The sequence below is a fragment of the Plectropomus leopardus genome, chromosome 3 (assembly GCF_026936395.1).
Source record: "Plectropomus leopardus strain MGB_pleo_1.0 chromosome 3, ASM2693639v1, whole genome shotgun sequence".
NCBI classification, from domain to species: Eukaryota; Metazoa; Chordata; class Actinopteri; order Perciformes; family Serranidae; genus Plectropomus; species Plectropomus leopardus.
In genome coordinates, this window is record NC_142178.1 from 32,245,177 (window position 1) to 32,272,037 (window position 26,861).

Consider the following 26,861-nt stretch of genomic DNA (forward strand, 5'->3'; position numbering starts at 1 on the left):
TTTTATCTACATTGTCAATGGTTTATGTTTTGTGAATACGAGTTTATAATTAGTCAGTGGTCAGGACCTTGATCTGTGTATGGATTACTGATCAGGCCTACTATACACAGGCCCAGGAGAAGACTCCAAATCACCACAAAAACACCTGAAAGAGATGCAAAGGAACTGCAAAGAGACACAAAATATCTACGAAAAAAGCAAAACCAAAACAAAGAGACACAAAAGGTCAAAAAAGACACAAAATTACTTCAAAGAGATGCAAAACCACCCCAAAAAATGCGTATGGACTTAAGACAGATGCAAAACAACAAAGGTGGATGCAAAACCAATTCAGTCTTTACACTGCCTGCTCAGGATGGGAGTATGATGCTTTTACCCCGCGTCGCCATTCCGTATAAAAGGTACAATTTACTTTTTAGCAGCCAATAGCACAATCTCTGTGTAAAAAAAGGGCTAAAATAACTCAAAAAACGGGCAAAACAACCAAAATAAGGTGCCAAACCACACAAAGTTACTTCAAAGACAAAATGATGCATATCAGCCAAAGACAGATGCAAAACAGAAACAAAAAAGGCAAAACCACCACAAAGTCTGTACGTCTTGCTCCTGTTTCAGAGAGCTAGGTGGTGGGGCCTTTTGCATGTCCTTGCAGGGAGGACAACGGGAGGGAGGACAACGGGACGACGGGCTCCGTCGTCCCGTTGTCCTCCCTTGCCTTGACCATTCTGTCATAACAGGAATTGAAAACATCAGCAAATGGACAGAGAATCACCAGCTTCACACTTTGAGCTTCAGCTCAGTTATTTCAGGACACATGCTGGTGTTTTGTCAGTTTCTTGCTGTAGTTTGTGATGACTTTGCACAGCTTTCTGGGTTGTGATCAACAGGAGTGTGTTGCAGGGTGTGCTGACATTATAGTGCAGTCACCCTGAGTGCTCATGTGCAAAAGACTCCAGTACAATACGAGCAGTTAAATTGCAGTTGAAATGTATGATTAAGGTGTGCAACCAATATTAAAAATAAATATATGTACTGTAGCTTACCACATGATGGGGCCAGTGAGCAGGCTACCAGTAGCCTACTTTGGTGTCTGTGGTTTTAAGTGAGAGACTTTTCAGGAGCCACCCTTTTCAGGTTTTAGGAGACTACAGGGGTTGAGAAATCTTTATCTTGTATTAAAACCAGTGGAGATCAACACAGAGCAACAACACTGACATTATTATATCAAACCATCAGACCTACAGCCATGTGTCCAGAGTTTAAGACACATAAGGTGTGGACAAATGTGTGTGTATGTGTGTGTGTGTGTGTGTGTGTGTGTGTGTGTGTGAGTGTGTGTTAGGGTCAGCAGCAGGGTGGGCGGGCAAGACTTGAGCTCCATTTATAGACATACTGTACTTAGAGAGAGTCAATGTGAGCGCACATGTGCCAGTGAATACAGCTGCTACCACTCTTTAAATCTACAGGAGAAAGACAGAAAGACAGAAAAAAGAAAGAAAGAAAGACAGAAAAGATTGTTTAAACTCTAAAACAAACTTTCTCCTGTTGGGAAACAGAAGCAGCAGCGAAGAAAACGTGTTGAATCATCACCATATAAACACAGATCATCTGTTGGAGGAGCTCAACTCGTAAAGTAAGTGACTTTTAACATGTTGCTAAGTGTGGACAAATGTGTCCCCTCATAAAGTCTGTAATGAAGATTTAATGATTGGAGCTGTGCTGCTTTTTAGGATTGCACTCTGGAGATATGATCTGAGTAAGGGTTATTAAAACAGCATTAGAATCAGTTATTTCCCTCGCCCGTCAGCCATGACCATCCTGTCACCATTTTTATCTGGACTGAGTCAAATTTTCCAACATTTGAAACACATGATGATGAAATTAAATGAATATAGTCTATTTCTTCAGCATTAATTCAGTTGTTGACAGCAAATGTTTGTTGATGGTCAGAGTCACTTTGACATGGAAATGTTCATCTATAACAACAACCAAGAGGTGTTAGTGTGACGTGTTGTGTAGAGAGAGAAAGGTAGAAACATCTGATGCAATCATGTGTTCAACTGAGGTGCTATTCGTGACCTCATCAGAGGATATTTTCTGATATCTAAAAAAAAAATCACTATTTTGGCCTTTTGGGGTCTTCTGTGTGTTTTAATCCAGACACCGCTCTAGTCAGATATTATGTTTCCAAGATGCTGTCAAGGAATCTATAAAAGTTTTATTTTTAGTTTCCTCATGCTGTAGATACAATTTAATTGGAGACAGCCAATCAGAATTTACCTTCTTCAGTGCTGTGATTGGTTGATTTCATTTTAACTTTGTTCCAGGTTGAGGGAATGTGCAGCAGTCCGACAGCACACTGATAGTCCTTTTCCACCAAATTAGCTCCGGTTCTTGTACAGGCTTCTAGTCTGGACTGTTGGAAAATTGACGTTATCTAGTGAACCAGTTCTTCCAGTTTTGTTAAGACCCAGTGTATTCTATGATATTGTATTCAAGGATGCATTGTCAGCGAAGGGTTTTGAAGAATGCACAACAGTAAACAGCATTTGGCAGATGGCATTGATTTCCTGCAAACTTTATGTACTGTAGCAAGCAAGCATGAACCAGCTATTAATGAGACCACAGCATTCTCTCTTTTTTGATAAGTTCTTACTGGACATCTCTATTTGTGCATTCTCTGTCCTCTCTTTCTAACTGGTAAAATATGCACACTGATGTCACGGTTTGTGCTTAGGGTAATAGAAAACCTGTTATTTGTTTTGGTTTTCAGGCTCTGAACCAATTTATTTTTGGCTGAAATTCTCCAAATTCAGGTTCAAAATTAGGTGCAGCAACCGGAACAAAACCAGTCCTATGTTGGTGGAAAAGGGATACCAGCAAAAGTTTGTGAGAGGGCATAAGAGTGAGTGGGGTTATTATTTCACAATAATATGGATAACAGCAATGCAAATGTATCTTTTGGGCATAGAATAGATTTTTGCTCGCTCAAATAAAAATGTTTTGCTTGCATATGATTTCCTCTCTCATACATATCCAGCCTGTCAGACTGCTGCAAATGATATTAACCGGCAACTACACACGTCATCACAACATGAGGATCTGTAGGATGGAAATCAGAATCATAGCTGACTTTTATAGAATCAAATTTGCTTGTTTGAAAATAAATTCTGCTCAAAGGAAACCCAGGTCTGGTTTCCATGTTTCCAGACTTTTAAAAGTGCATTTAAAAACCATTTTCTTGTGCTTGCACCAATACGCTGCCACCCGCTGGCAAGTTGTGGTAAGTGTGACACAAATTTCTCAAAACCAAGATGGCCGAGGGAATACAAGAAATGTGGTGCAGCTCAGGAATATCTTGCAAATTCTTCTAAAAAGGAGGCCCGTGCAGGTAAATACAATTTAAAAAACATCAAGTAACATCTAATCAGTAATACAGTTGTCAAAAAATTCAGAGTATTGATTTTATGTTGGAAGAAAATCACAATGAATCATTTGTCCACTAAACATGACATCATCCACCATTGGCTACTTCATCTGCAGTGACGTTTTGGAACATTTCATTTGCAAAATGACTATTTATATTTACCGCATGTTGCGGACAGAGATTAACAACAGCAAAAACTATATAGAAACAAACTCACACAACTTGTGCAGTATGATCAAAGCCTTTCTTTTTTAAAAATAAATGAATTAATAAATCTTTATTTCAAACATGCAAAAGCAAAACACAAATCAAAGCAAATAAACCTTATGGTCAAGTGCTATACACAAAAAAAGAACAAAAAAAGGCCTATACAAAACCTATACATTAATCTCAATAATACACTAAAGCCACTTAATTTTGAATAATTGTGAAGTACACACTTATTTATACAGTTGAGGAAAAATAAGTACTTCTTTTATTCATGCATTTTCACTAGATCTTTTAATTATAACATTTCCTGCCTTGAATGGATGTTTTGATATAGTTTTGCTGTCGTTGAACACAATCCCCATTTATTTTAATTCCTTAAGAATGTTTCGCTTTTAAGGATTTCTCCGCACACCGTGGAGACAGGTGAGAAAAACAAAGGTTTCTTCGTGAATTCAGCATGAATTGATATATAAATGATTATTTTAAGGGTGAAGTATTCCTTAAACTGAAGCTTTACGCCGACAAATTCCAAACACAAATGTACATACGCAGCTCTTTGGATGACGTCTATCTATGGCTCATCAGCTGTGCTCCCAGTGTGCAAACATGTGCCTTCCACAGGTTGAGTCACTGCTTTCTAAAGCCTCTCTCACACAAACACAAACACACACACACACACACACCGTTTTTAATTCAGTCCATCAAATATTTACACACTCAGGAAGAACGCAGTGTCCACTGATTTTTAGGCAGGAATGTTTCTTTATGTGTGAATGGTTGGTGCAGCATACAGTCTATGGTGTGTAGGTGTGTGTTGGTGTGTGTTGGTGTGTGCGCATGGGTTAGATCAGTGCATGACACTTGATAGCTCGAGTTACAGCAGAAGGTCAAGTGGGGTCAGCCGCCCTTTGGTGTCATGGCAGCTCTCAGCTGACACCACATACAGTATACAGCTCTGCAGAGCTTCGCTGATGCAACAGTGGCTGGTTATGTGGTGACAGATTGAAGGATTCTCCGTTGGGTTTTCCAGAAAACACACACAATTTACATCCAGTGTTTCCCACCAAAACCAGCTGTGTGTCTCTTTGTGGCCTCAAACATTTGTCCTGGATATTTTCACAGTTAAATTTTATGGCCTGCAGGTCATAACTAAGGGATACAATCAGGCCCTCTTGATGACTTTGCAAAGTGTGAAATTTTAAAGAAGTAATAATACAGCCCAACCGATTTAATCTAAGACAAATTAAAAAGTAAATGCCACTGAATTGTAAGGAAATTGTATTTATTCTTTGATTTTTTTTTTTCTTTTGGATCAAGCATTTTAATTTAATAATATAATTTCTTAGTTTTGTTTAATTTTATTTTTTGTGTGCTTTTATTGATTATTTTTATGATTTTCAGGTAATTTTCTTTTACTTTTTTAATTTATTTTTTTGCTTATATCTAGGTCATTTATTCTTTCTCATGCCAGTTCCTAAGGTTTAAAAGCCTTAATATTTGGTTGTAATAGACCATCATTCTCAAATCACTGAGCTGGACATTGATGTGACAGTTTGGCATCACTGTAATGAAGTACCTTTGGTTTTCTCTGGGTTTCCAGCAGCAGTCAGATATTTTAAATGTTAGATTTGATATACCAACCCTCAAGTCAAATTAAAGCTCAAATCCAGAAGCAGGTGGACTTCTTTGAGGAAATTGATGAGAAGTTTAGTGCCTTTCTCACGAACACTTTGCTGTGACATCTTGAAATGTCACCATGAGTAGAACAGGATGGTGCAAATTAAAGTAAGGATTTGTAGTTTTTGATGGTTCCTAGCAGAACTTGGTTTTCAGCTCCTGGTGGACTAAAGTTTTCCTCCACCGTGTTTCCTGTTCTCATGCGTCCGCAGCTGTCATGGCTCCCAGCTTGGCCCAGGCATACAGGAGGAGGTGGTGGATGGCCGTCACAGCCATCATAGAGAACCTGCTCTTCTCTGCTGTTCTGCTGGGCTGGGCCTCACTGCTCATCATGCTGAAGAATGAAGGCTTCTATTCCCACCTTTGTATCGGTAAGACCATCGTCCAGTCAGCCCGTAATCATCCACAGTCAGATATCTCAGACACAAATGACAATAAGCTTGGCATTTTATGTTTCTGTATACCACAAATACGTTACATTTGCACATTTCATGCTTGCATCAACGTTTCTAAATTGACGTAGTATATGAGCTGACTTTTTTATCAGGAGGTGGAAAGGATGGTGGATTGAAGACCAACAAAACCAGTTTAGCGAGTCCTAACTGTATTTCCAGCAGCTTTTTAGGCACCAAACATGGGTGTTTTTCAGCCACCATCGAAGTATTTCCAGAAGTGTTTTAGACACCACACATAGGTCCTACACAGCCACCTGTCACTTATTTCCAGAGGCTTTTTAGGCGCCAACGTGTTTGTTTTGTAACCACTGGTCACTGAATTTTCTGTGGTTTTCAAGGCACCAATAATGGGTGTTTTGTAGCCATCATTTTTTGTTTTTTTAGTGAACTTTTAGGGACCAAACATGGGTGTTTTGCAACCATCCATCACTGTATTTCCAACAGTTTTTTAGGTGCCAAATATAGATATTTTGTAGCCACATGTCACAGTATTTTCGGCAGCTTCTCTGGGCGCCAAACAGGGTTTTTTGGCCACCCTGTCACTGTGTTTCCACCAGCTTTTTAGGTGTCAAACATGGGTGTTTTGCATTGACCGGTTGCTGTGTTTCTAGTTTTTAGCCACTGAACATGGGTGCTTGTTTTCTTGAAAGCACTCATGACAGAAACAACAGTTTGAAAATATACATTAGTAGAAATACATTATGTTTATTTTGGTTTATACTTTGTGATGTCTTGTCAGTGCAGTAAGGAAGAGTTTAATTCTCTACTTTCAACAATTTATCCTTTCCTGACTCATTTTTCTTTCACCCTCTCCAGAAAATGAGACTGTGCACACCAACGTGACCTCAACGGAGAGCGGCCACTGGCTGAGCTGTGTGGAGCAGGAAGAGATGTTGAACCTTGGCTTCACTATTGGCTCGTTCCTCTTGAGTGCAGCAACTTTACCTCTGGGGATCCTGATGGATAAATATGGGCCGCGCCCGCTGAGGCTCATTGGCAGGTGAGACAGACAAAATGTTTCAACATATTTAATAAAAATGCCACTGAAACCACATGTGCGCTGACACTATGTGTATATTTCAGTTCATGTTTCGCATCCTCCTGTGCAATGATAGCTGTGGCTGCATATAATCCTGAAGGTAAGAAACATTGACACACTTGCTTTGATCCGGTCGCATTACTGCAACAAGATACATCACTCAAAGGAAAGACTGCATCATTTTATAGCTTATTTTTGTAGTATTGCAATCAGTTAAAAGTTATCGTAAAATTTTACCCACTGTAACACTGTGACATTTTTACAGCAGACACAGAAAATAAACATGCTATAATGACGCCTGCAGAAACTTAAAAGAGAAAAATAAATACCTTGAGTGTATTATAAAGGGAAATTACACTTCTTTGGTTCTTTACTTTGACTTACTCTACCATAGCTGTGCTCAGATGCACTTTTTTTTTGCACAAAGGTTCAAAAATGGATACCCAAATTGTGAAACAAGCTGAAACTAACACCATTATAGTTTCATCATGGTTCATTAAAATCTTCATTTCATTTGATCCATCAGTGCTGTCTGGTCTCATCTTCCTCGCTGTCTCCTTCAACGGCTTTGGAGGAATCTGCCTGACCTTCACTTCACTCACAGTACGATTCCCACTCACACCCACATATTCTATAAGCAAACTAGAAGTGAGAATATTCACCCACTCTGCTGTTTCCCTCAGCCCTACAACGAATTTTAGCATTTTTCAACTCAGTGTTTTAGTTCCATATCAGCAATTTCAGTTCCAGCAGCAGCTGTTTTTGTAACCTGATCTCACAGAAATACAAAAAATGATCTCAACCCCTTAGCACCACATGAAGTGGTGGTTGCACGTAATGTGATAAAATTACATGCTGGAAACGATTGCAGTTTAATTAGCTTGAGGCACCAAAATTATTCCATTAGATCACGGTTTGGCTTAAAATAACTTACAGGAGGTATGTTCTGATAAATCTGCACAAGATTAAAATAATAATAGTAACAGAAGAAGAAGAAGAAGAAGAAGAAGAAGAAAATGTATTTATGTTGCACTTATCAAACCAATGTTACAAAGTGCTTTACACTTAAAAACAAAAATCACACACAGGAAAAATGTTAAAAAGCAAAAAATACAACACAAAAGAAAATTTAAAAACAACGATTGACTTTAAAATCAAAACAGAGCAGTGCAAGACTTAAATATAATTTCAGGAGTTAGGTACAATTAATAATAAATAATCCTTTAAAGAGAAGTTATAGGAATGCCTTTCGATAAAAATAAAAATAAGTCACTGTTGACTTTTAGTGTCACACAATACAAACAGCGGTCTCCTGGGTGAAAGTCCTGTGTTTATTTGGCCCTACCACCAGTCTGATCTTCCTTATTACAAAGACATTTTCACCCGTTATAATAACTATAGGGTCACTGCTTAATGTCTGACATCATTGAACCAACCATTGAGGGAATAAAACTTAAAATATTTATTAAAAAAGAAATAAAACAAGGCTTTTACACAATGACGACTTTTCTTGTAAATTTGAGAGAACAGGAGATGACTGTTGTAAATATTTATAAGAGAAGAGAATGAGAAAATGCAGTTGGCATCGGTGTATTGATACTGCAGACAGTCTGTGTACATCATCAGTGCGGGGAAGTACAGTCAGCAGTAGAGAGGGGACGGGGCCGTAGGACAAAGGTCCCCGCTGTCTGGACTTGAACCTGGGACGTCACAGTGACATGGTATATTGCATAGACTGCTAGGTCACCAGGGCGCCCCATATACCCACTTTTACATCTCTGCCTTTGTCAAAATCAAAATACCTGCTGTGACATCACAGACTTTGTCGCCAGAGTTATAAAAGCTTAAAGGTTTAAACCTACACAGCAGACCCCTTTAATTCGTGACTCTTCTAGGTCCAGTATGCCTATGTCGTCCAACCATAAACTTCACTATTCATTATTCCAAGCACATTGTTTGTGTGCTTTTGAATTTTTTGTGTGTATCTTGGTTTATAGGCAGGCCCACACAGGGTCTGATTCAGCTGCAGAATTTCGACCATGTCTATGCAGATTTTCTGCAGATTTTTTTTTTCAGTGAATATTGTGACATCACATTGCAAGGAAAAAAAAAGATTTCACAGATTTTAATTTTGAATCCACTTGAAAACTGTAAAAAGAAAATCCACAGATTCCCTTTGGGTCGGATTATTAGCACGTGTTTGTGTGTCTGACTGTGTTTGCGGCTGTGTGTGTTTTGCACAGCGGCACATGCTGTTCTAAATTCTGCTGCGGCCTCTCAGCCAATCCAAAGCATGGGCGGTCAGCACACCCACGGCCGTGTGCCCTTGTCCACACCATCTCTCTCTCTCTCGCTCTGTCCCCCACCTCTTCCTGTCCTGGACTTGACATGGTCATTCTGGCCTCACTGCTGTCATTCCCAGTCCGGTGTGTGTTTATGTGTTTATGTCTGGTGTGTCTTATCTTGTTGATAAGCTCTTACATAACTACTTGATGTGAAAAGTGTACATAACCTAACCAGCAGCAAACACATGCTCTGTGAACTTTGATAAGGCAGTTTTGATCTATAATAGAATGACTTACCCGAGCCAGCATTTTTAATCTTCTGAAATCTCCCAGGGATCTCGGTGGGGCTCAATATTGTCCTTATTACATACTTAGAAAGACTAAGAGTCAACAGCCATGCTTGCGGCTCTGTGAAACTGTTCTTGGAACATGCTCACTGTGATGGTGTTGACATGAAGCTGTTCAGCAGGTGCAGCCTTGCTGTGGAAATAAGTTTTTTTTTTCACATATATGGTTCATCTCCACACTACATGTGCACTCTGATGAAACAGAGAAGAGGGAGACTTTGGGAACTGAAGGCAAGAGCAGATGGAACAGCTAATGGAAAGACACAGGGGGAGCCATGGAAAAGAGGGGAGGGCAGATAAGAATGGAAAATCGGAGGTGGAAGCAAACCTACAACATGGAAACATTACTGAGTGCAGAGGTATGACATTAGTTGAACTTGGGGACTGCAGACAGAGGAACAAACACAAAGGCGATATTTGGTCATGCTGTGTTCATTTCCACTGGTGATGCTTGTTGCTCAAACATAGTTGAAGTTGATTGGGATACATTTTTGGGCCAAATTATCTGCCCAGATTATTCATATTCATTGTTTTTGTTGTTGCTATTTACATTCCTCTTGAGGCAGATTTTAAAAAGAAATGCACCTCTAGAATGCATAACTGTTTTTATTGAGTTTTTCTTGTATAAAGATAAAGAGACTACAGTGGCAATTTGTTGGGCAACCTTCCATTGTGAAATGGCAGTAAACTAATCTTAAACGACACAAAGAGGGTTGCAATGGGACACTAAAAGCCAACGCACTTATCATCATTATTTGCAATCAAAGGCGACGTAGGTGTGTTATGTGAGCGATAATGGAAACACAAACACTTTATAGGTGGGAGCGGCCATGTATGAGGGATTTCTGGAAGGTGATAGTCCACAATTTCACAGAGGAATTGCAGATTCAAAACTTCCGGATGATCCGCTCAACTTTTGAAGAGTTATGTGATGCAGTAAAACCTCTTGTAGCGCCTGCTACATCATGCCCGAGGTAGCCAGTTCAAACTGATAAGCACGTAGCCATAGCATCATGGCATCAACAAAGTTTAGTATAAGCAGATAAGATGCTAATAAAAGAAAAATGTACCTTTTCCTCCCCCTTGTTACTTTCCCAACTTTTTCTGGCTCTCCAGAGCCAGAGAGGGTCGTCCATATGGCCCGTGTAAGTCGATTGTGGCTGCCGGTGGACGCCTTGTCTCCGAGCCCACAGCCTGGCCTCCCTCACTCTTTCTGGCGCTCAACTAGAGTACCTGGATCATAAACGAAAAACAGGACCAAATTAAATATATAACCTTTATAACAACCCACAGTTCATGCAGCTCTAATTAACAGAATCAAAAGGAATGGCATTTGAATCTGGCACCTGTCAGTATAGGAAAGATTTTATCCAGTGAATGTAGAATATGTCCGATTAGAGCCGTCGGGATAACACAGAGGGCAAAAAACACACAAGCAGAGTACACAATGTGCTCAAACTGTGATTGTCAAAGAGCCAAGCCTGACTCATTTTCTTTCACCCACAGCTCTGAGAGGGATGTCAGTGTGCAAAGGTGGAACGCCCCTTTGATTGTTACAACTGTCAGCAGAAAACAGGAAAAGTGCACAAATTGTAATAAACCACTAAAATACTGCCCATATGGCTGAGGGGTGTAATGGGTCATTATTATAGCAAAACTATTTACAAATGTGTGTAGAGCTTTGTGTAACTGAGTCAGTGTGTGCATAATCAGATTTGTAAAAGTGTAAACAAATCTCTCGGTGTGTACTGAGATTTGTGAAGTTTTGCTAAACTATGTCAGTAAATACCGCATTTGTGAATTTTGTGTCAATAAGAGGCTAAATGAGACGACAGCACATCATCACGCCGAACACGGCTTTACAGTTTTGTTGTGTTGTTGACGTTAAGTTATAGTTCGTTTACATCCTAAGATAAACGTCAAAGATTATCTTGCTGAATTTAATGTGTAAGTATCATAAACTTTTGTTTGCCAAAGGAGACGGCTCAACGTCGCAGCTCCCTGTTGAGAGCTGATTTCTTTCTTCTCTCTTCTTTTTTTGTAAATGTATACAAGACAGTATAATAAGATGATCATTTGACGTGTTTCTTAGCACTTTGCACTTAGCACTGTGCAAATTTACCTTATGTCTTTCAAAAACATGGGTTGAAGGCAACAAACAACAAAAGAAATGACCCAAAAATTTTGGAAAAAAAGGAAATGTACAAAAGGAAAATAAATGGTCTGCAAAAAGTGCTTAGAAATATGATAATTGTGTAACACAATTCTAAATATGTAATTTTGCTCAATATGAATATAGTTTTTCCCTAGCCTTTTTCTTTTTTCCCTAGACATTGTTTCCTACCTTTTTGAAAATAATTTTCTAAATCTACCACTTTCTTGCAATTTGCTTTTTTGTCCCATGTTTTTCAAGATAAATTGCACTGATTTGCTCACGTTTCAGTGGTTGAAATACTTGTGAAAGGGAAGCAGCACAAGAAAAAGATGTTTCTACAGATTTCAAAGAGTTAAATATGATCCAGGAGCATCTCACTTTGGTTATAACATTATGAGTCTAGCATGGTGAGACTTTTGTATGTCGCACCAGTTGCACCCTCTGTTACACAGCTCATGGAAAGAAATAGAGCCATAAAATCTGGCTCCCTTCAAGGAACTGAAATTCTTAGCACTAGAGCAAACAACATGCCGTTGTATACATTTCTGAGGACTGTAATCAATATCAGAGTTTGTTGGGACACTTAACTGGTTTTTAGATTGTGTTTTTGACATGGCCTCGGTTTATACTGGTATGACATTCTGGAATAGAAACGAACAGTCGTGCATAAAATCTGATATGAGCAGTAAGTTTAAACTGAGCACGAAGGCCTGTAGTGTGAACAGAGACACGTGCAGTTGCTGTGTGTGATTGGCGGCCCTCCAACTGCGGCTATAGTTAGAGTGAAAGTCTGCAGACACACACACTCACACACACACACACACATACACTTCAAAACTTACCATCTGCACAGCCAGAGAATGTTCACATGCACACACAGACACATGCCAGGTTTTTATGACAAAAGATGCGTGACAAAAGGATGTGTGAGGGTCACACAGGATCTGGATGTGTGTGTGAGTGTGTGTGTGTGTGTGTTATTAAACTTCCACTCCTCACATGAAAAGCTTGTGTTTGTAAGAATGCAGCAGCACCACCTACTGGTTAGGTTTTTAAGGTGCTCTCAAATAACTGAAAATGAACATAAGCTTTCTGCAGAACAGCAATCAGAGCTGGTTAATAGATTTTAAAGAGTGTTTCCAGAGTGTTTTACTCATTTACTGCTAACTGATGATAAGATTGTTTATTTATTTATTTGATATAATAGACGTTTCCTTTCTCTTTAATCCCTCTCTGTCATCTAGCTGCCGAACATGTTTAGGAACGTACGATCAACCATCCTCTCCCTGATGATTGGCTCCTACGCTTCTTCAGCCGTTACCTTCCCTGGTGTCAAGGTACATGCACACACACACACACACACACACACGCACGCACGCACACACACACACACACACACACACACACACACACACACACACACACACACACACACACACAAACACACACACACATGCATGAATAAATCTACTAGAACTGTTACTGACCAAGTGGAAATTCACTGTACTTAAATATAGCATGTGTTGGTTTTTTTATACAAACTTGTAACGATTCACTTGCCCCTAAGTTGGGCCACCAGTTGTGAACAACTGATCTTGAGAAAATAGTCATATCTGAGAGCTGAAAGATGCATAACTGCATGAAGAGTACAAGAATCATTGTGGGACCATAAACAAAGAAAGAAAGAAAGGAAGAAAGTTGTGGAAAGGGAGAGGATGGAAGGAAGAATGGAAAAAATATGGGAGTTAAAGAAGTTGGAGATTAGTGATTAGACTGATAAAAAAGTGAAGGGAGAAAGCAGCTCTTAAAAATAAATTCAGTCCAAATATAACGATGCAAAAAGGTCAGTTTCATAACTCTTATTTTTAATGTATTTTCTTTCTTCACCCTTTCTTATAGCCATCCCTATTGTTGTTTTCTCTTTTATATGCCACTCTACTTACCTGTCTTCCTCCCTAACCTTCCCCCTCTTCCTCCATCTTACCATTCCAGTTGATTTATGACCTCGGCGTGTCGTTCCGTGTCATCATGTGGGTTTGGTCGGGTATGGCCTGCTTGGTCTTCGTCAACTGCTTCCTAAACTGGCCTGCTGAGTCCTTCCCTGCACCTGAAGACGTCAGATACACGTTAGTGAACGCTACATCCTATAAACACATTAGTGCTTGGCTTTTTTTAGTTTTCTTTTCTTTTTTTTTTTTTTTCTTTTTCGGCCGACAAGGTTTTATTTCCTTTGCAAAGAAAAGGTCAATCAACATGTGAGCGGTCAAGATGAAGAAAGACCCCGAGCATGGGGAAAACTGGACATTTTATGCTTGTGGAGAAACACACCCCTCGGTCTCTTATCAAAGGTGTGAGTTAAACTCATCACAGTTTTAGATCAGGGGTATTTAGGCATTTTTATGGCAGTGATGAAATTCTCATTGAAATTCTGTACAGCTGAGTGTTCGGGAAATGCAGCTGACATGTTTCAAATTATTTTTTCTACATCACAGTTTCCACTCAGGTGCTACTTCAGGTTAATTCCATCCTGTAATGTTTTACTGTAATTCACTGGCGTGTGCAGACATGTCACAGCCTGAACGCTGGTTCGTTGGCATGCTGTGAAAACCACACTGTGTTTGTCACATGTATAACTGAATTGGCCCCATGTGGCTCCCAGACTGCAGGGAGAAGGAGACGAAAGAGTCACCAACGGAGCTGCAGACTGTAGCAAGAATAAGGCATGTAGCACAGATATGAATTTGGCACTGACTGAGGAGAAAACAGGGAGTAAATACATACATTTACATGAGGCTTGATGAGATTACAGTGTACAGCTGTGACAAGTAAACAGGCGACTGCACTTAGCTAATACACACAACATTTGCTGGGCTTGTGCCAGGACCAACGGAAAACAGAGATAACTGGACATCTACTGGCTAGATTTCTGTTAAAATTGATTAAAATGACTATATTTTCAGAGATAGGAATAAGGTATTGTTTTGTAAGTTACAAGTAAGTCACTCACGTCCCAAGTCGGGGCAGGCAAGTCTCAAGTCTAGAGCCCTAAACTAACCATAATCTGCTCTTCATGCACAATACATCTTAAAAAATAAAAATAATAAAAGAGTTAAAGTATATTAGATATAAGAAGCCATGGATGTTTTTTTAAAAATTTGCATTCATTTGTTGAAACAAAGCTGCAAAAATGTTACTCAGCTGTTTACGCTAGCTGAGCATTTGCTCGTGAGCTATGTTAATGTTAGCCTTGACTTAGCGTTCTTTGCACAACTTCAGATGTCAAAAAAAGTTGGAATTTGTTCCATCTGTAATTTTAAATCCACAAATCTTGCATACGCCATTTAATTTTTTTCCCCTACACATAGTTTTGAACATGAATGAAATTAACTTTCTATCATTTTTTCCATCTTGCACGTTAGTTCATCATGTGTCTCTCCTGCATCTTGATTGGATGGTGTCCGATTGGTTCAAACAAAATGGATTTGGAGCACTAAGTGACAGCTTGCTGGGAATGAACAGCATTAATATTGATTTAGAAAATAAAGGGAAATTAATTGATACATGGCACAATTTTTAAAGCCATACTTTAAATCTTTTTGCTTGGGGGCAGGTATTATTTTTTTTCAAGACAAAAGGTTTAAGCCCGAGTTAAATCATGAGTCACTGGTGTTAAAGACCAAGTTGAGTTGCAAGTATCGAGTCCTACTCAAGTCCACCTCTGTTATTCACAGTCATCAGAGGCTAATTCATCATGCTTTTGGTAACCCTATGACCTCTCCTATAGTGCCACCATAAGCAGACTGTCATGAAATCTAGAGAGCACTTTTTTGCTGAATACTTTTAATATTTGACGCCATGACTTGAGAGCAGATGTTAAGTAAGGTATCACGGATATAACGTCCACCACTCTCTGCAGGTTCAAATGTTTTTGAGAAGGTGGTAGGTTTTCTCCAAAGGTAAGGACTAGAGTTGTTCAATAAAAAAAATGTCTTTCTCTTTCTTAACAGTAAAAAGGTGAAGCTGACTGGAGTTGTGACAGAGGACAAGGTGACTGGAGAGACATATGTCACACATGTGACTCACGTAGAGGACATGATGGGAGCTAAGCAGCCCGAACCTGACCATACAAACCCCAAAGGCACAACCCAGGGTAAGGAACATTATTGTTGACATTTAGATCAGTGCGATGTGTAACATCAAGCCGTCTGTCTTTTTACTGGTGCAAAGCAGCCAACACAGACCCAGTTCACAAGCCTGGCTTTAAAGTTTTGTTTCTACTTACGCAAGACGCCGTGGCGCAGGCCTCCGCAGATGATGCACAGTGTACAAGCATGCACAACATGTTGTTAGTTGCAATATGCTCTGCAACGCCAGGGGGTGTTAAAAAAATATACGAAATTCTATGGATAAATAAAAAGTTATATTATTTTACTCTCGGTGTCCTCTGCTCGGCCACTCTTTGCATGAGCCGTTTTTTTTTAGCTTTAACAACCATCTTATGTTTATCCACACCCTGCAGCAAAAAGACTTTTCATTCCCCAATTTGGAATTTAATTTGACTGTCCCTGTGACCTCTCAATGAAGAGTGGTAGAGACCTCTGAACAGGTGAAACTGCTCTGCCCGTCTCCCCTCGAAGGCTTGATGATGATCTGACAAGGAGAGACGGTGGGCTGCTAGTTACAAAATTTCACAGCCTCTTTGTTTGAGTGTAATGTCAGCTTTTAATTTGTCATTTAATTTGTTTGTCTTTTAATTTTACCTTCTAATTTATCTTTTAACCTGTCTTTTTATTCTGTCTTGATCCTGCTTATTATTTTTATTATTATTAATGCTCTGTGTCTACAACCTTTATTTTGTTGCTGTATTTTTCTAACGTGTTTCTGCCTCTAATATCCTAATTCTGCCTCAACTCTTGTCTGGCCTTTGTTCGGTGTTATTCACCTGATTTGATCTATTAACTTGGAGGTTTATTGCCTCGGCTTTGCTTTGTTTGTCAAAGCACTTTGTAAACAGTGTTTTTAAAGGTTGTGTATAATTAAAGTCATTATATTATTATTATTACAAACACTGCATGATGTTAAATCCATATTTTTTATTATCATGATAAGGTAATAATAAGTCAGCAGTACTTTTTACATACCTGTTATATATCTTAAACACAGCGCCTGTCAGTACAGCCACAGTTTGTGCCGGCAACTGCATACTTTACATCAGAATCTGTAATGATTGAATGACTCATGAAAATATTAAAATAACTTCAGCCTGGTGGGTGCATGTGGGTTCAACACTGGAACTTTTGCCAACATTGAAAAGACATTCAACTTTGGAACAGCTGATAACATTCGGATTAACCCTTCTACTGATTCTACTGGACTGTTTTTGTATTTGTTTTATTACAGTGAAACTGGTTCTTTTAGTGTGAAACTCCCCGAGGCTTCAACTGAAAGTGTCACTCATCACATGTGTCATGTTTTCATTAATCTCATCTGTCTCACACTCAGCTCCCTCTCTGTTTCAAACTGGTTCCTTGTTCTCCTGGTAGTGAATTAACTACTTTACACAGTGAATTAGGACACTGGTTTATCATTTATCTGGAGTTTTGCATGGTGAAAAGTAACACCATATCCAGGCTTAGGTACAAAAGTGCCATGAAAAATAAAAGAGAAACTATGTATTTTGGGAATTTTCAATGGAAGTGAAGAGGAAGGATTTGTCTGAGTAGTTTCCACCTGAACTAAAGGCTTCTTTCACACATTTCCTCTTCCCTCCTTCAGACTCGGTGCCACTCTGTCGCTCTGTGTGCTCTCCCATTTTACTGTGGAGTCTCATCACCATGGCGATGACCCAGCTCAGGCTGATCTTCTTCATGGGTGCCATGAACAAGATGCTGGAGTTCCTGGTCACCCATGGGGACCCCAACCGTAAGAATAATATCCTAAACTAAATAATTAAACTTTAATATAAAGGAAAACCCATCTGTGGTGATCCCTGACCTGAAGCTGTCGTCTCTTTCAGCCTCACAAGAGCTGCTGAATGAGGTGGACGAACAAGGTAAGAGTCAAGATGCTCAGTGTTAACAGTGTTTGTACGTATGTCAACAAGTAACTACTATCGACAGTGCTGAGTGGAGTTACTGCAATGTTTTGACTGATGGTTCAAGTTTGTGTGTTTATTAGTTCAGAACACAGTATCCTCACAAATGTACCCAAACAATGCTTTTGAGAGAGCATGTAGACCATTAGACACTAGAAAGGATTTTTAAAACAATGAATTTAGCATAACATTAAAGCCGTTTGATGGGGAACTCTAGTATGTGCTTGGTTTTGCCATGAAGTGTACAGACTCCAACAACACTTGTAGTATTTAGAGCACCTTTATTAAAAGACCGACACATTTCAGCTCGTGGCCTTCATCATTAATCACATTTCAAATAGTATTAAAGTAAGCTTCTGTATTTATAAAAGCTACTGTATTTGTATGTTGTTTGTAATGTGTTTCATGATGACCCTGATGATGGCCAAATAGCAGTCCAATTCCATGTTTTGGTACAGTTGGTGTTCACACCTGATGCGTACATAAATCACACTTGAGAGACCTCCTTTCCATGTGGACTTTAGCAAAGATTGGCGCACCATGCCCGGGTACAGCACACAGTGTTCACACTAATCAAATGAGTTGGACTTTGGGGTCAAGTATACTCAAATCCGGACATGGGGTCCCGCATATGAAAGCCCTCTGAGACACAAAAACATGGGAATGTAGGGTCCAGGTTGAATTACTCTTTTAGTTTACATGAGAAATTCAATAAAAATATCACAAAGATGACCACTTGTTGTTGTTATAATACTGTATTCATCAGTTTGACGATGAGCAACATGTGACTGAGGCCATGTCCCTGTTGTCATTGCACAATGTTAGACTGATCCCAGTATTTATAGACAGTGTTTGTCCGTCTGAATCATATTCCTAACAATGTTTGCTTTGACACTTCATTTAGAGCTTCATACTGGGAATGAAACCTTAAAACATGATTCAGGCTTCATGACCTCAGTATTTCTAAAATAAGACAATATGCATGCACATGCTTTAACCTGTCTCCACCTGTTTTATGGACCTCACTTTGTGTCTGCATGTCCTCCACAGTCGGTTTCTACTCATCTATCTTCGGCTCAATGCAGCTGCTGTGTCTGCTGACCTGTCCTCTGATCGGCTACATCATGGACTGGAGGTTGAAGGAGTGTGAAGAGGAGAATGCAAACACACAAACAGTGAAGAGGTATTGTGTTGCTACGTGTGTATTGTTCTGCAACAGTTGGCGAGACAGATGTCTGTTGTGGGCTGAGAGGGTTGTCACATGGACATTGACAGAGTTTTTGGTTGCTGTCCACAGTGGCCCAGGGGTTATCCCTTTCTTGACTACACTGTAAAAGATGAAGGAAATAATGATCTTGGATTCTGTAGCATCCACATCTCCTTACCTCAGGGTTCCCACGGTCACGAGAAACCAGGAAAAGTCATGGAATATGTAAAAATAATTGAAAAAGTCATTGAATTTTTAACCATTTGAAACTGGAGTAAACTGGATTGATTTTTAAAAAATGAAAAGAAGAAAAGGAACATATCCCAAAAATTTGCAAAAAATAACAAGTAACATAGTTTTATTTTCATAATTATGATATTTATACATATATTTTTCTCAACATTTTCAACTTTTTAATATTATTTTCTAAAACTACAAAATTCTTGCAATTTGTTGGACATTTCTTGCCAAATTTCTCATTGCATTTTTTCCATGTTTTTGAAATCTAAACAATTTGCTTACACTTGTGAAAGGCTTTCTGAACGCAGCACAAGAATATCAACATCGATCCAGGTTTCAAAGCATTAAATATCATTGAAAGTTTTGGGAAAGTCATTGAATTTTTAACCCTTTTTAACCTAAGGAAATCAATTTCTTTCAAAAATGGGAAAAAAGTTACAAGCAACTATCAGAAGAATTGACCCAACATTTGCAACAAATAAGTAAAAAGTAAAAGAAAATCAAGCAAAAAAAAAAAGGAAGTTAAAAAAAACAACAACAATGTGTTTGAAAAACGCTGGGCAAGTGGGACTGGAAAAAAATACCATGGGTCCTTGAAAAGTCATGGAAAAGCTTTTAAATTCTGTCTATGAAAATGCGGGGGAACCCTGTTCCATGTTCGCCTCTTTTGACATTTGTCCCCCTCAGTCAATCAGATCCCCCAAAGAGAGACAGAAAGATCCAGAAACTGACCAACGCCATGAGAGCTTTCATCTTCACCAACCTCCTATTGGTCACCTTCGGAATAATTTCCTTGATTGACAACCTGCCCCTACAGGTCAGAGAGAAACACTGTACAGGAATTTAAGCTATTTAATACATACTATACTAATGCACAGAGATAAAGGCACACAAAGGGACCGTTTTGATGTTACTTTATTAATTTGTTCTCTGTCGTTGTGTCTTTCTTTCTCTGACAGATGGTGTCGTTTGTTCTGCACACCATAGTGAGAGGATTTATCCACTCCTGCTGCGGAGGTCTCTATGCTGCTGTGTGAGTAACACCGTTGGCGTCTAGTTATTACAATGGTAACATCTAATGGGGATCCTGAATAAAGAATAAAGAACTTGCTGTTACAGTACTGCTCAGTTCCCCATCTGTATGCAGTGCAATTAAAGCTACGGTTTATTGTTATGATACTAATCCCATTGCTTTTTTTTTCTTTTAGCAAAAAACAGGCTTAAAGCCATTAAAACAAAATGTAATTCCCAGGGAAATTGAGCATCCAACACCCAAGAGTTTTTTGGGGGCAACCAAAGTGTTACAGTTAAATATCATGTACTGAAAACACACTAAAATAGCTACGGCAATGCCATACTCTGTGAATCTAAGGTTACATCATGGTTATGTAACGAACACTATCACTGTGGTAGCGACTTGTAAACAAGCACGCTCACCTTTAATCACCTGTGAGCCTTAATAACATTTAAAGGGGTGAGATATATAAAAAAGCATCCCCTTGAGCTGTCATGATAGAGACTGAAACCACTTTTTGTATCAGTCTGTAAACATGTTTATTTCTGCTCTTGGGCATTTTAACATGGGGGTCTATGGGGATTGACCAGCTTGTTGTCACTTCCAACTTGTCAAATACTGCTGCTTTGTCAGTACTATCTACATCAGATAACTGATGCACAGAGGCACCTTTTATGGCAGCATGGTATGCACCAGGTGGCAGGAAATGTTGACACAGCTGGCAACACTCCAGCTCATCAAATACCACCACTTTGTCATGTCAAACACGGACAAACAGAGGCAACCTTTGCAGTAATATGAAAAACAACACCAAACTTTCACCTGAGAGCCCACTGTTTAGTTCAGGTTTGAATGTTAAAGTAAAAAAAGATATTTTTGCATGTAACATACTGTGGTATTGACATTTGTACCATGACGTGTGTCCCATGACATATTTTACATGATGTTAAATGACGTCAGTAACAACCGGACATATTTTAAGCCTAACCACTTGTTTCTGTTGCCTAACACTAATAACAAACTTTTGTTGCCTAAACTTTAGAAAATAAACTTAAAAACCTTTTTCTAAGTTTATTTTGAAAACAGCTGTATGCCTGTAAAAGCCTAAACGGTGCATTTCCAGTGAAGTGGATTTTGGAAAGACATAATGTATGCAACAATGGACATCCCTCAACATCCAAAACTGATGCAGGAAGGTACCTAAAGCATCATAATTCGATGTCCTTTGACAAAGCGGCAGTATTTGATGAGCTTGGTTACATTACTGCATTCCAAAAAATGTAATATGATTACAGTAATGGCTTACCCCAACACTGAATATAGGAATCTCAAATTTATGTGGTACATTGCACCACTGCTCTATGGATTACTTGATCATCCATCCAACTGTGAATTAAGACTGAGAAAAAAGACTCCTTCTCTTCCATTTAGTTTTGATTGTGACTTCTGTCTATCTTCTATCTCACTGCAGGTATCCAGCCAATCACTTTGGGACACTGACAGGCCTGCAGTCAATGATCAGCGCTGCTTTCGCCTTGCTCCAGCAGCCTCTGTTCATGCTGATGGTGGGACCCCTCAAAGGAGATCCTTACTGGGTAAAGAGCACAAACACAAAGAGAAGACAAGAATATGCAAATAACATACAACAGGTTTTTAGAACAGGTTTGTCACAAGCACTGACATGTCTCCCCTTGCAACAGATCAATTTTGGCCTCCTCATCTTCTCTCTGGCTGGCTTCCTGTTGCCGGGCTATCTCTTCTATCACCGTAGAAATCTGATCATAGCAAAGACGAAGCGTGACAGGTTGGCTGCCAGCCAACCAGAGAATGCTCCTCTTAACCCATCAGATATTGCAAAGGACCAACCCAATGGGCATGCAGCTAATGGATACACACCAAATGGGCACACTGCGTAAGATGAGTGAGTGCAACTTCACTCTGGTTTGAAAACTTTGACATCGAGCAAAAACAACAAGACAGCAATAAGTTAAGCCTTATTTAAAAAACAAACAAAACTCAAAGATTATAGCCAGCAGTATTATTTTTTCAGTGATTTTTATTGAGAATGTACAAAACAGTTATGGCAACATTCACATCCATTGATACAGGGAAGAAAATGCAAACAGTATTTTAGAAAACAGATTTAATTTCAGGCTTCTCATTTAGAAAACACTGAATTTTCACTAGACTCCATCATGTGGTCATTTAAAAATAACACGTAAAAGTGTCTAGGTAGCCGGTCGCTCCACAATTTGAGTCTCAGCTCGGCTCCTTTTAGTGTGGACTACATGTTCTCTCTCCGGTTTATGAGGGTTTGCTTTCTCCACAAACACTCTGCGAGGGCTTTCACATCAGGGACCGGGGCCCGAATCCGAGTATGCTTGACCCCAAATTCCACTTCACTTGATTAGTGTGAACACTGTTTATTGTGCTCGGGTCCACTTGAAAAAGTGTGCTTGGTCACACAGTTCCCTGTTCACAACTGTCACCATCTGTCTGTGCGTGGAGCCCTTTTCTACTATGTAACACAACGAAAATGTCATGAAGATCATGACGCAAGCATACTCAGGTAAGGAGCAGCATTACTAATGTGATAGCTGAGTAGTGGGAAAGTGGAGAGTGGGCGGTCGATTGTATCGGGGGACCGTACAAATCGTACCTATTATGAAAACGCCCAGAACTGCCCATAAGTGAGAATATGTGTACAAATGATGAACCAGTGAACTGCATGCTGGGAAAACTTCCAGTGCCCAAACCCTTGCCTTGACCCAAACAATGACATAAAAACTCAAGGACCATACAGAGTTTCTGCAGGTTTTGTTCTATTAATTGCCTAGAGTAGCCCTACTAGAGTATTTGCAGACTACACTTAGGCTCATATGGGATTAAATAATTATTGATATACTCAGGGGCCAGTCCCATCCGGGCCTTAAAAGTAATAATTAATATCATAAAATTAATTTGAAAATGCAGAGGTAGCCAGTGTAATGATGCTAAAAATGGAGTTATATTAGAAATAGTGAAGAGGCAGGCAGCAGCGGCATTTTGAATGTTATGTATGTAACTGTATGTTACCACTGCGATATTTTGCGTTTGTTTTGTTATCAAATGAAATAATGTTACCACTATTCAAGATGCTGACCGTTTTTTTTAGTTAACTGTCTGTTTAGGTAGCTGAAACAAAGAACGATGAGTGAGGATGGTGAAAAATAGATTACTATGATTGTAACAGCTAGCTATGGTAAAATCATTAACCAGGGTTATGTTTATTTAATTCCTGTGTTTGCACCTGTGTATCTATTGATAGATAATCAAAAGGCTCTGAACAACAACATCTTTCAAACTGCTAGAATTGATAGTTTCATGATAACAATATATCCTCAGCTTTTGTAGTTTTTAGCTCATTGTTTAGCCGTTCGGACCATAACTTTACTGTTCTGGTTCACTCTCACGGCTCTCATATTGTCATTGTCAGCTGCAGCAGGTGGCTTTTTTTTCAGAGAACAAGCACCAAAAACCCACTGTGCACTACCTGCTTAGCACCAAACTACAATTAGCAAGTAGCTGGGGGGGTATTTACCAGCTGAGGAGTCAGATATCTTTCTCAGAAGTTGGTGGAGACCAAAACAGAGCTAAAAGAGAGTGAATATTGGATATTGAATATTGCAACTGTTGCTGCTAACAAGTAATACATTAGCTAAATAGGTGATGATAGTGTACGTCCAGCCCAGTCGCCAGAGGAAAACGTTTGCATTACATGTTTCTGCAAACCACAGATGCATTTGCACATTTCATACGAATATATCAATGTTTCTAAAGTGATGTAGTATATGAGCTGACTTTGTCATTGGCAGGTGAAAGAGACAGTGGATGGTGTGTCTCCTGGGTAAGATGCTTGCAAAGGAGCAGACCACTATTGGGGACCAACAAACAACAAAACTGGTTGTGATTTAGCGAGTCACTGCTAAATCATCAAATATGAGTGTTTTGTTGCTGATTTTCCTGCCAGGATAGTGACTCAAAAAGCTGTTGTTTTTTACTGAAACTGCTTTTCCAGCGGGGATTGTGCCCCCAAAACTAGGTGTTTTATCTTGTCCTAACCACAACCAAGTGGTATTCGAGCCTAAACCCAACCATACATAAAACATTGTTGAAATGTTAAGTTTCAATGTATCCCTACATGGTAATGTGCAATTCCAGTATATCTGTGGTTTGCTGAACCGTACAATGCCAACAGTCTTTCTTGCAGTCGGGTTCGTATGTCAATATAATATTCACAACATGTTTCCACTGCTCTAAGTGGCCAAAAAAGGCCTCAGCTCTGTCTACTGCCAGCAGATTTCTAGTACAAAACCACTGAATGTAATTTGATCACTATAACTTTTGACTTGTGGTGTTTTATGGCATGCTCCCTTGTCCAGAGGTAATGTCCTCCAAAATGAAGGAAAATAAATCAGACATAGCATAAAGCAGAACACTGCTGCCGGGCATTAAAACAATTATTAGCACCATTCAATTAGGCAAGAAGCACATTTTACGAGCTTATTTAAACTTGCAGCTCACTTCCCTCTGCACTCAGACTGAATTATTAGCATTAGCAACAAGCAGCCTTTCCATGTGCCACCTGTCAAATAATCTGTTTGATATATGCAGTGGCAGTTTGTGACATTGACTGTCACGTAGCAACCAACTCTAATACTGAGATAAAGTTGATTCAACAAATGTAACTCAATAGGTTTGCTCTATTTAAATGATAATTTAAACGTTTTTAAACCTGAATGTTACACAATAAAGACTCAAAAAGTTTAAGACTTTTTGTTCTTTAAATAATAAATAGATTTTGGCCCCCTCCTCCTCACCTGTGCAGGCACAGTTATGGAGCTCATACAACAAAAATGACGTGTTATTGAGTATAAAAAATAAATATTGTAGTGGCTACAGTAGTAACTATAGCGGCTTTATTTTACTTTTACAATTCAAGAAATTTGAATGTAGCAAAGCCAGCAGCACACCACGATGATGAATAAAGATTTGAAACTGTGATTTGTTGTGAATGCCTTCAGGCGGAGAGCACAACATGGCTTCTGGTTAAATCTGTGAATAGAGAGCTTGTACAGTGTTAATAGAAAATGTGACAATAGCTTAATGATGAAGCTTTGTTTAGTGGTTACATAATGATATGTAAAATAGTGGAAATGTGTGTGACATAATCTGCATGCTTTAGAAGTGCCTTGGATTGACCTTTAGTGCAAAGTGCAACCTGCTGATGAAGGCAGCATACGCACAAATAAAACAAATAAAGAAAAAAACTTCTTCTTTTTTTATGTGCTGCTCATCTGACAGCTGTTTTACAGACATAATATAAATTAAGGAGTTTTTTTAAAATACAATACAATGCATCACAAAAACAGGCCATTATATGCTTCAGAAAGCTAGTATTTATTGTATATCCATTGCACTGGGTTGGATCACAATGTACATGTGTTGCTTGTGTCGAGTTCACCTACTGTGTTATTTCATTGTATTTCAGTGGTAATTAATATGACTCATGTCACAGTTCAACTGAGTTTGTTTTTAGGTGATGAAAAGGACACTAACGTTTTATCAAAAAAATAACAGAATCGCAGACATTGAAGAGGCAACATATGTTACTCATCTTTAAAAACTGAATGTCCAGAGAGAATATAATTCAAAATGTTTTTTCTGTGTAAATAACTTTTCTCAAAAAAGGGAAAAAGTATTTTATGTAACATTTATTTGGTGTCTGACTTGATTTGCGATGTGGCTTTGATTTGTTGTGAAGAAATGTAAAGAATAAAAAATAAATGAATGTGTTACTGTTTACATTTTTTCAATAGATAAATAAATAAATAAATAAATAAGAATTTGTAATGAAAGCCCAAATAGATATCTCATAACTATTTAAATAAATGTGAAACCAGATTGGGAGCCAGCAGGTTGACGATTCAAGCCCAGCTCGGACCAAGTGCCGCATGTTGACTGGTAACTAGAGAGGTGCAAATTTATGTCATGGTCACTGCTAACGTGCCCTTGAGCAAGGCTCCGGACCCCCAAATTTATGGGGTGCCATTATATGAAGTAACCCTCTCGCTCTGACATCTCTTTATCCATTAAAGCGTGTAGGTCCTGTTTCTATATGCGTTTCTATTTCAGGTCTGTGGGTGTGTGTGTAAAACAATAACAGAGTAGAAAAAGTGAATTCCCTCTGAGGGATTCATAAATTATATTTTTTCCTACAAGACTAGCTCTGTGCTGCACTGACATTACCCAGATAGGCAGCGTCAGCAAAGACGATTGCCAGAGACTTGTTATCATGCACCAGGACAACCTTTACTTTCAGCCCAGTCGCCAGAAGAAGACATTGGTATTGTGTGTTTCTGCAAACCACAAATATGTTACATTTGCATTTTTCATGCATATCTATCAACGTTTCCGATGTGACGTAATATATGAGCTGATTTTGTTATTGAGGGTAAAGGGTGGATGGCTGTCAAGACAAACAAATAACAAAAGTGGTTGGGATTTGATGAGTCATTGCTTTGTTTCCAGCAGCTTTTTAGGCACCAGACATGGGTGTTTTATTGAGACCTGTCGCTGTTTTACCAGCCAGGATAGTGCCACGAATTGTAGTTTTACCAAGACTTTTGCAGTGGGGAATGTGTCCCAAAAACCAGGTATAGTAAGCCAAA

The 26,861-nt window shown here is 39.1% G+C and overlaps 1 protein-coding gene and 1 long non-coding RNA gene across 2 annotated transcripts; one reads left to right on the top strand and one right to left on the bottom strand.

The window, feature by feature from the left end:
- The first annotated feature begins 1,405 nt into the window (after positions 1-1,405).
- Positions 1,406-25,985, top strand: slc43a1b (solute carrier family 43 member 1b). Its single transcript, XM_042484278.2, has 15 exons — positions 1,406-1,633; positions 5,527-5,685; positions 6,586-6,769; positions 6,853-6,908; positions 7,335-7,411; positions 12,840-12,932; positions 13,588-13,721; positions 15,603-15,745; positions 17,371-17,517; positions 17,612-17,647; positions 18,740-18,872; positions 19,824-19,953; positions 20,096-20,169; positions 21,623-21,746; positions 21,852-25,985. The coding sequence occupies exons 2-15, from the start codon at positions 5,532-5,534 to the stop codon at positions 22,065-22,067; spliced, it is 1,701 nt and encodes a 566-aa protein (XP_042340212.2). The 5' UTR covers positions 1,406-1,633; positions 5,527-5,531; the 3' UTR covers positions 22,068-25,985.
- Positions 5,594-10,900, bottom strand: LOC148190030 (uncharacterized). The gene is made up of 3 exons (XR_015775660.1): positions 10,787-10,900; positions 10,511-10,673; positions 5,594-5,731 (listed from the first exon to the last, which is right to left on the bottom strand). It is a non-coding gene; the product is annotated as an uncharacterized LOC148190030 (long non-coding RNA).
- Positions 25,986-26,861: the final 876 nt, after the last annotated feature.

Bases quoted from the DNA above. Each gene is read 5' to 3' on its own strand.
- slc43a1b (XM_042484278.2), top strand. From the start codon at position 5,532: ATGGCTCCCAGCTTGGCCCAGGCATACAGGAGGAGGTGGTGGATGGCC. The intron at 7,412-12,839 runs GTACGATTCCCA...TCTGTCATCTAG, and splicing joins TGACCTTCACTTCACTCACA to CTGCCGAACATGTTTAGGAA. The intron at 12,933-13,587 runs GTACATGCACAC...TTACCATTCCAG, and splicing joins TTACCTTCCCTGGTGTCAAG to TTGATTTATGACCTCGGCGT.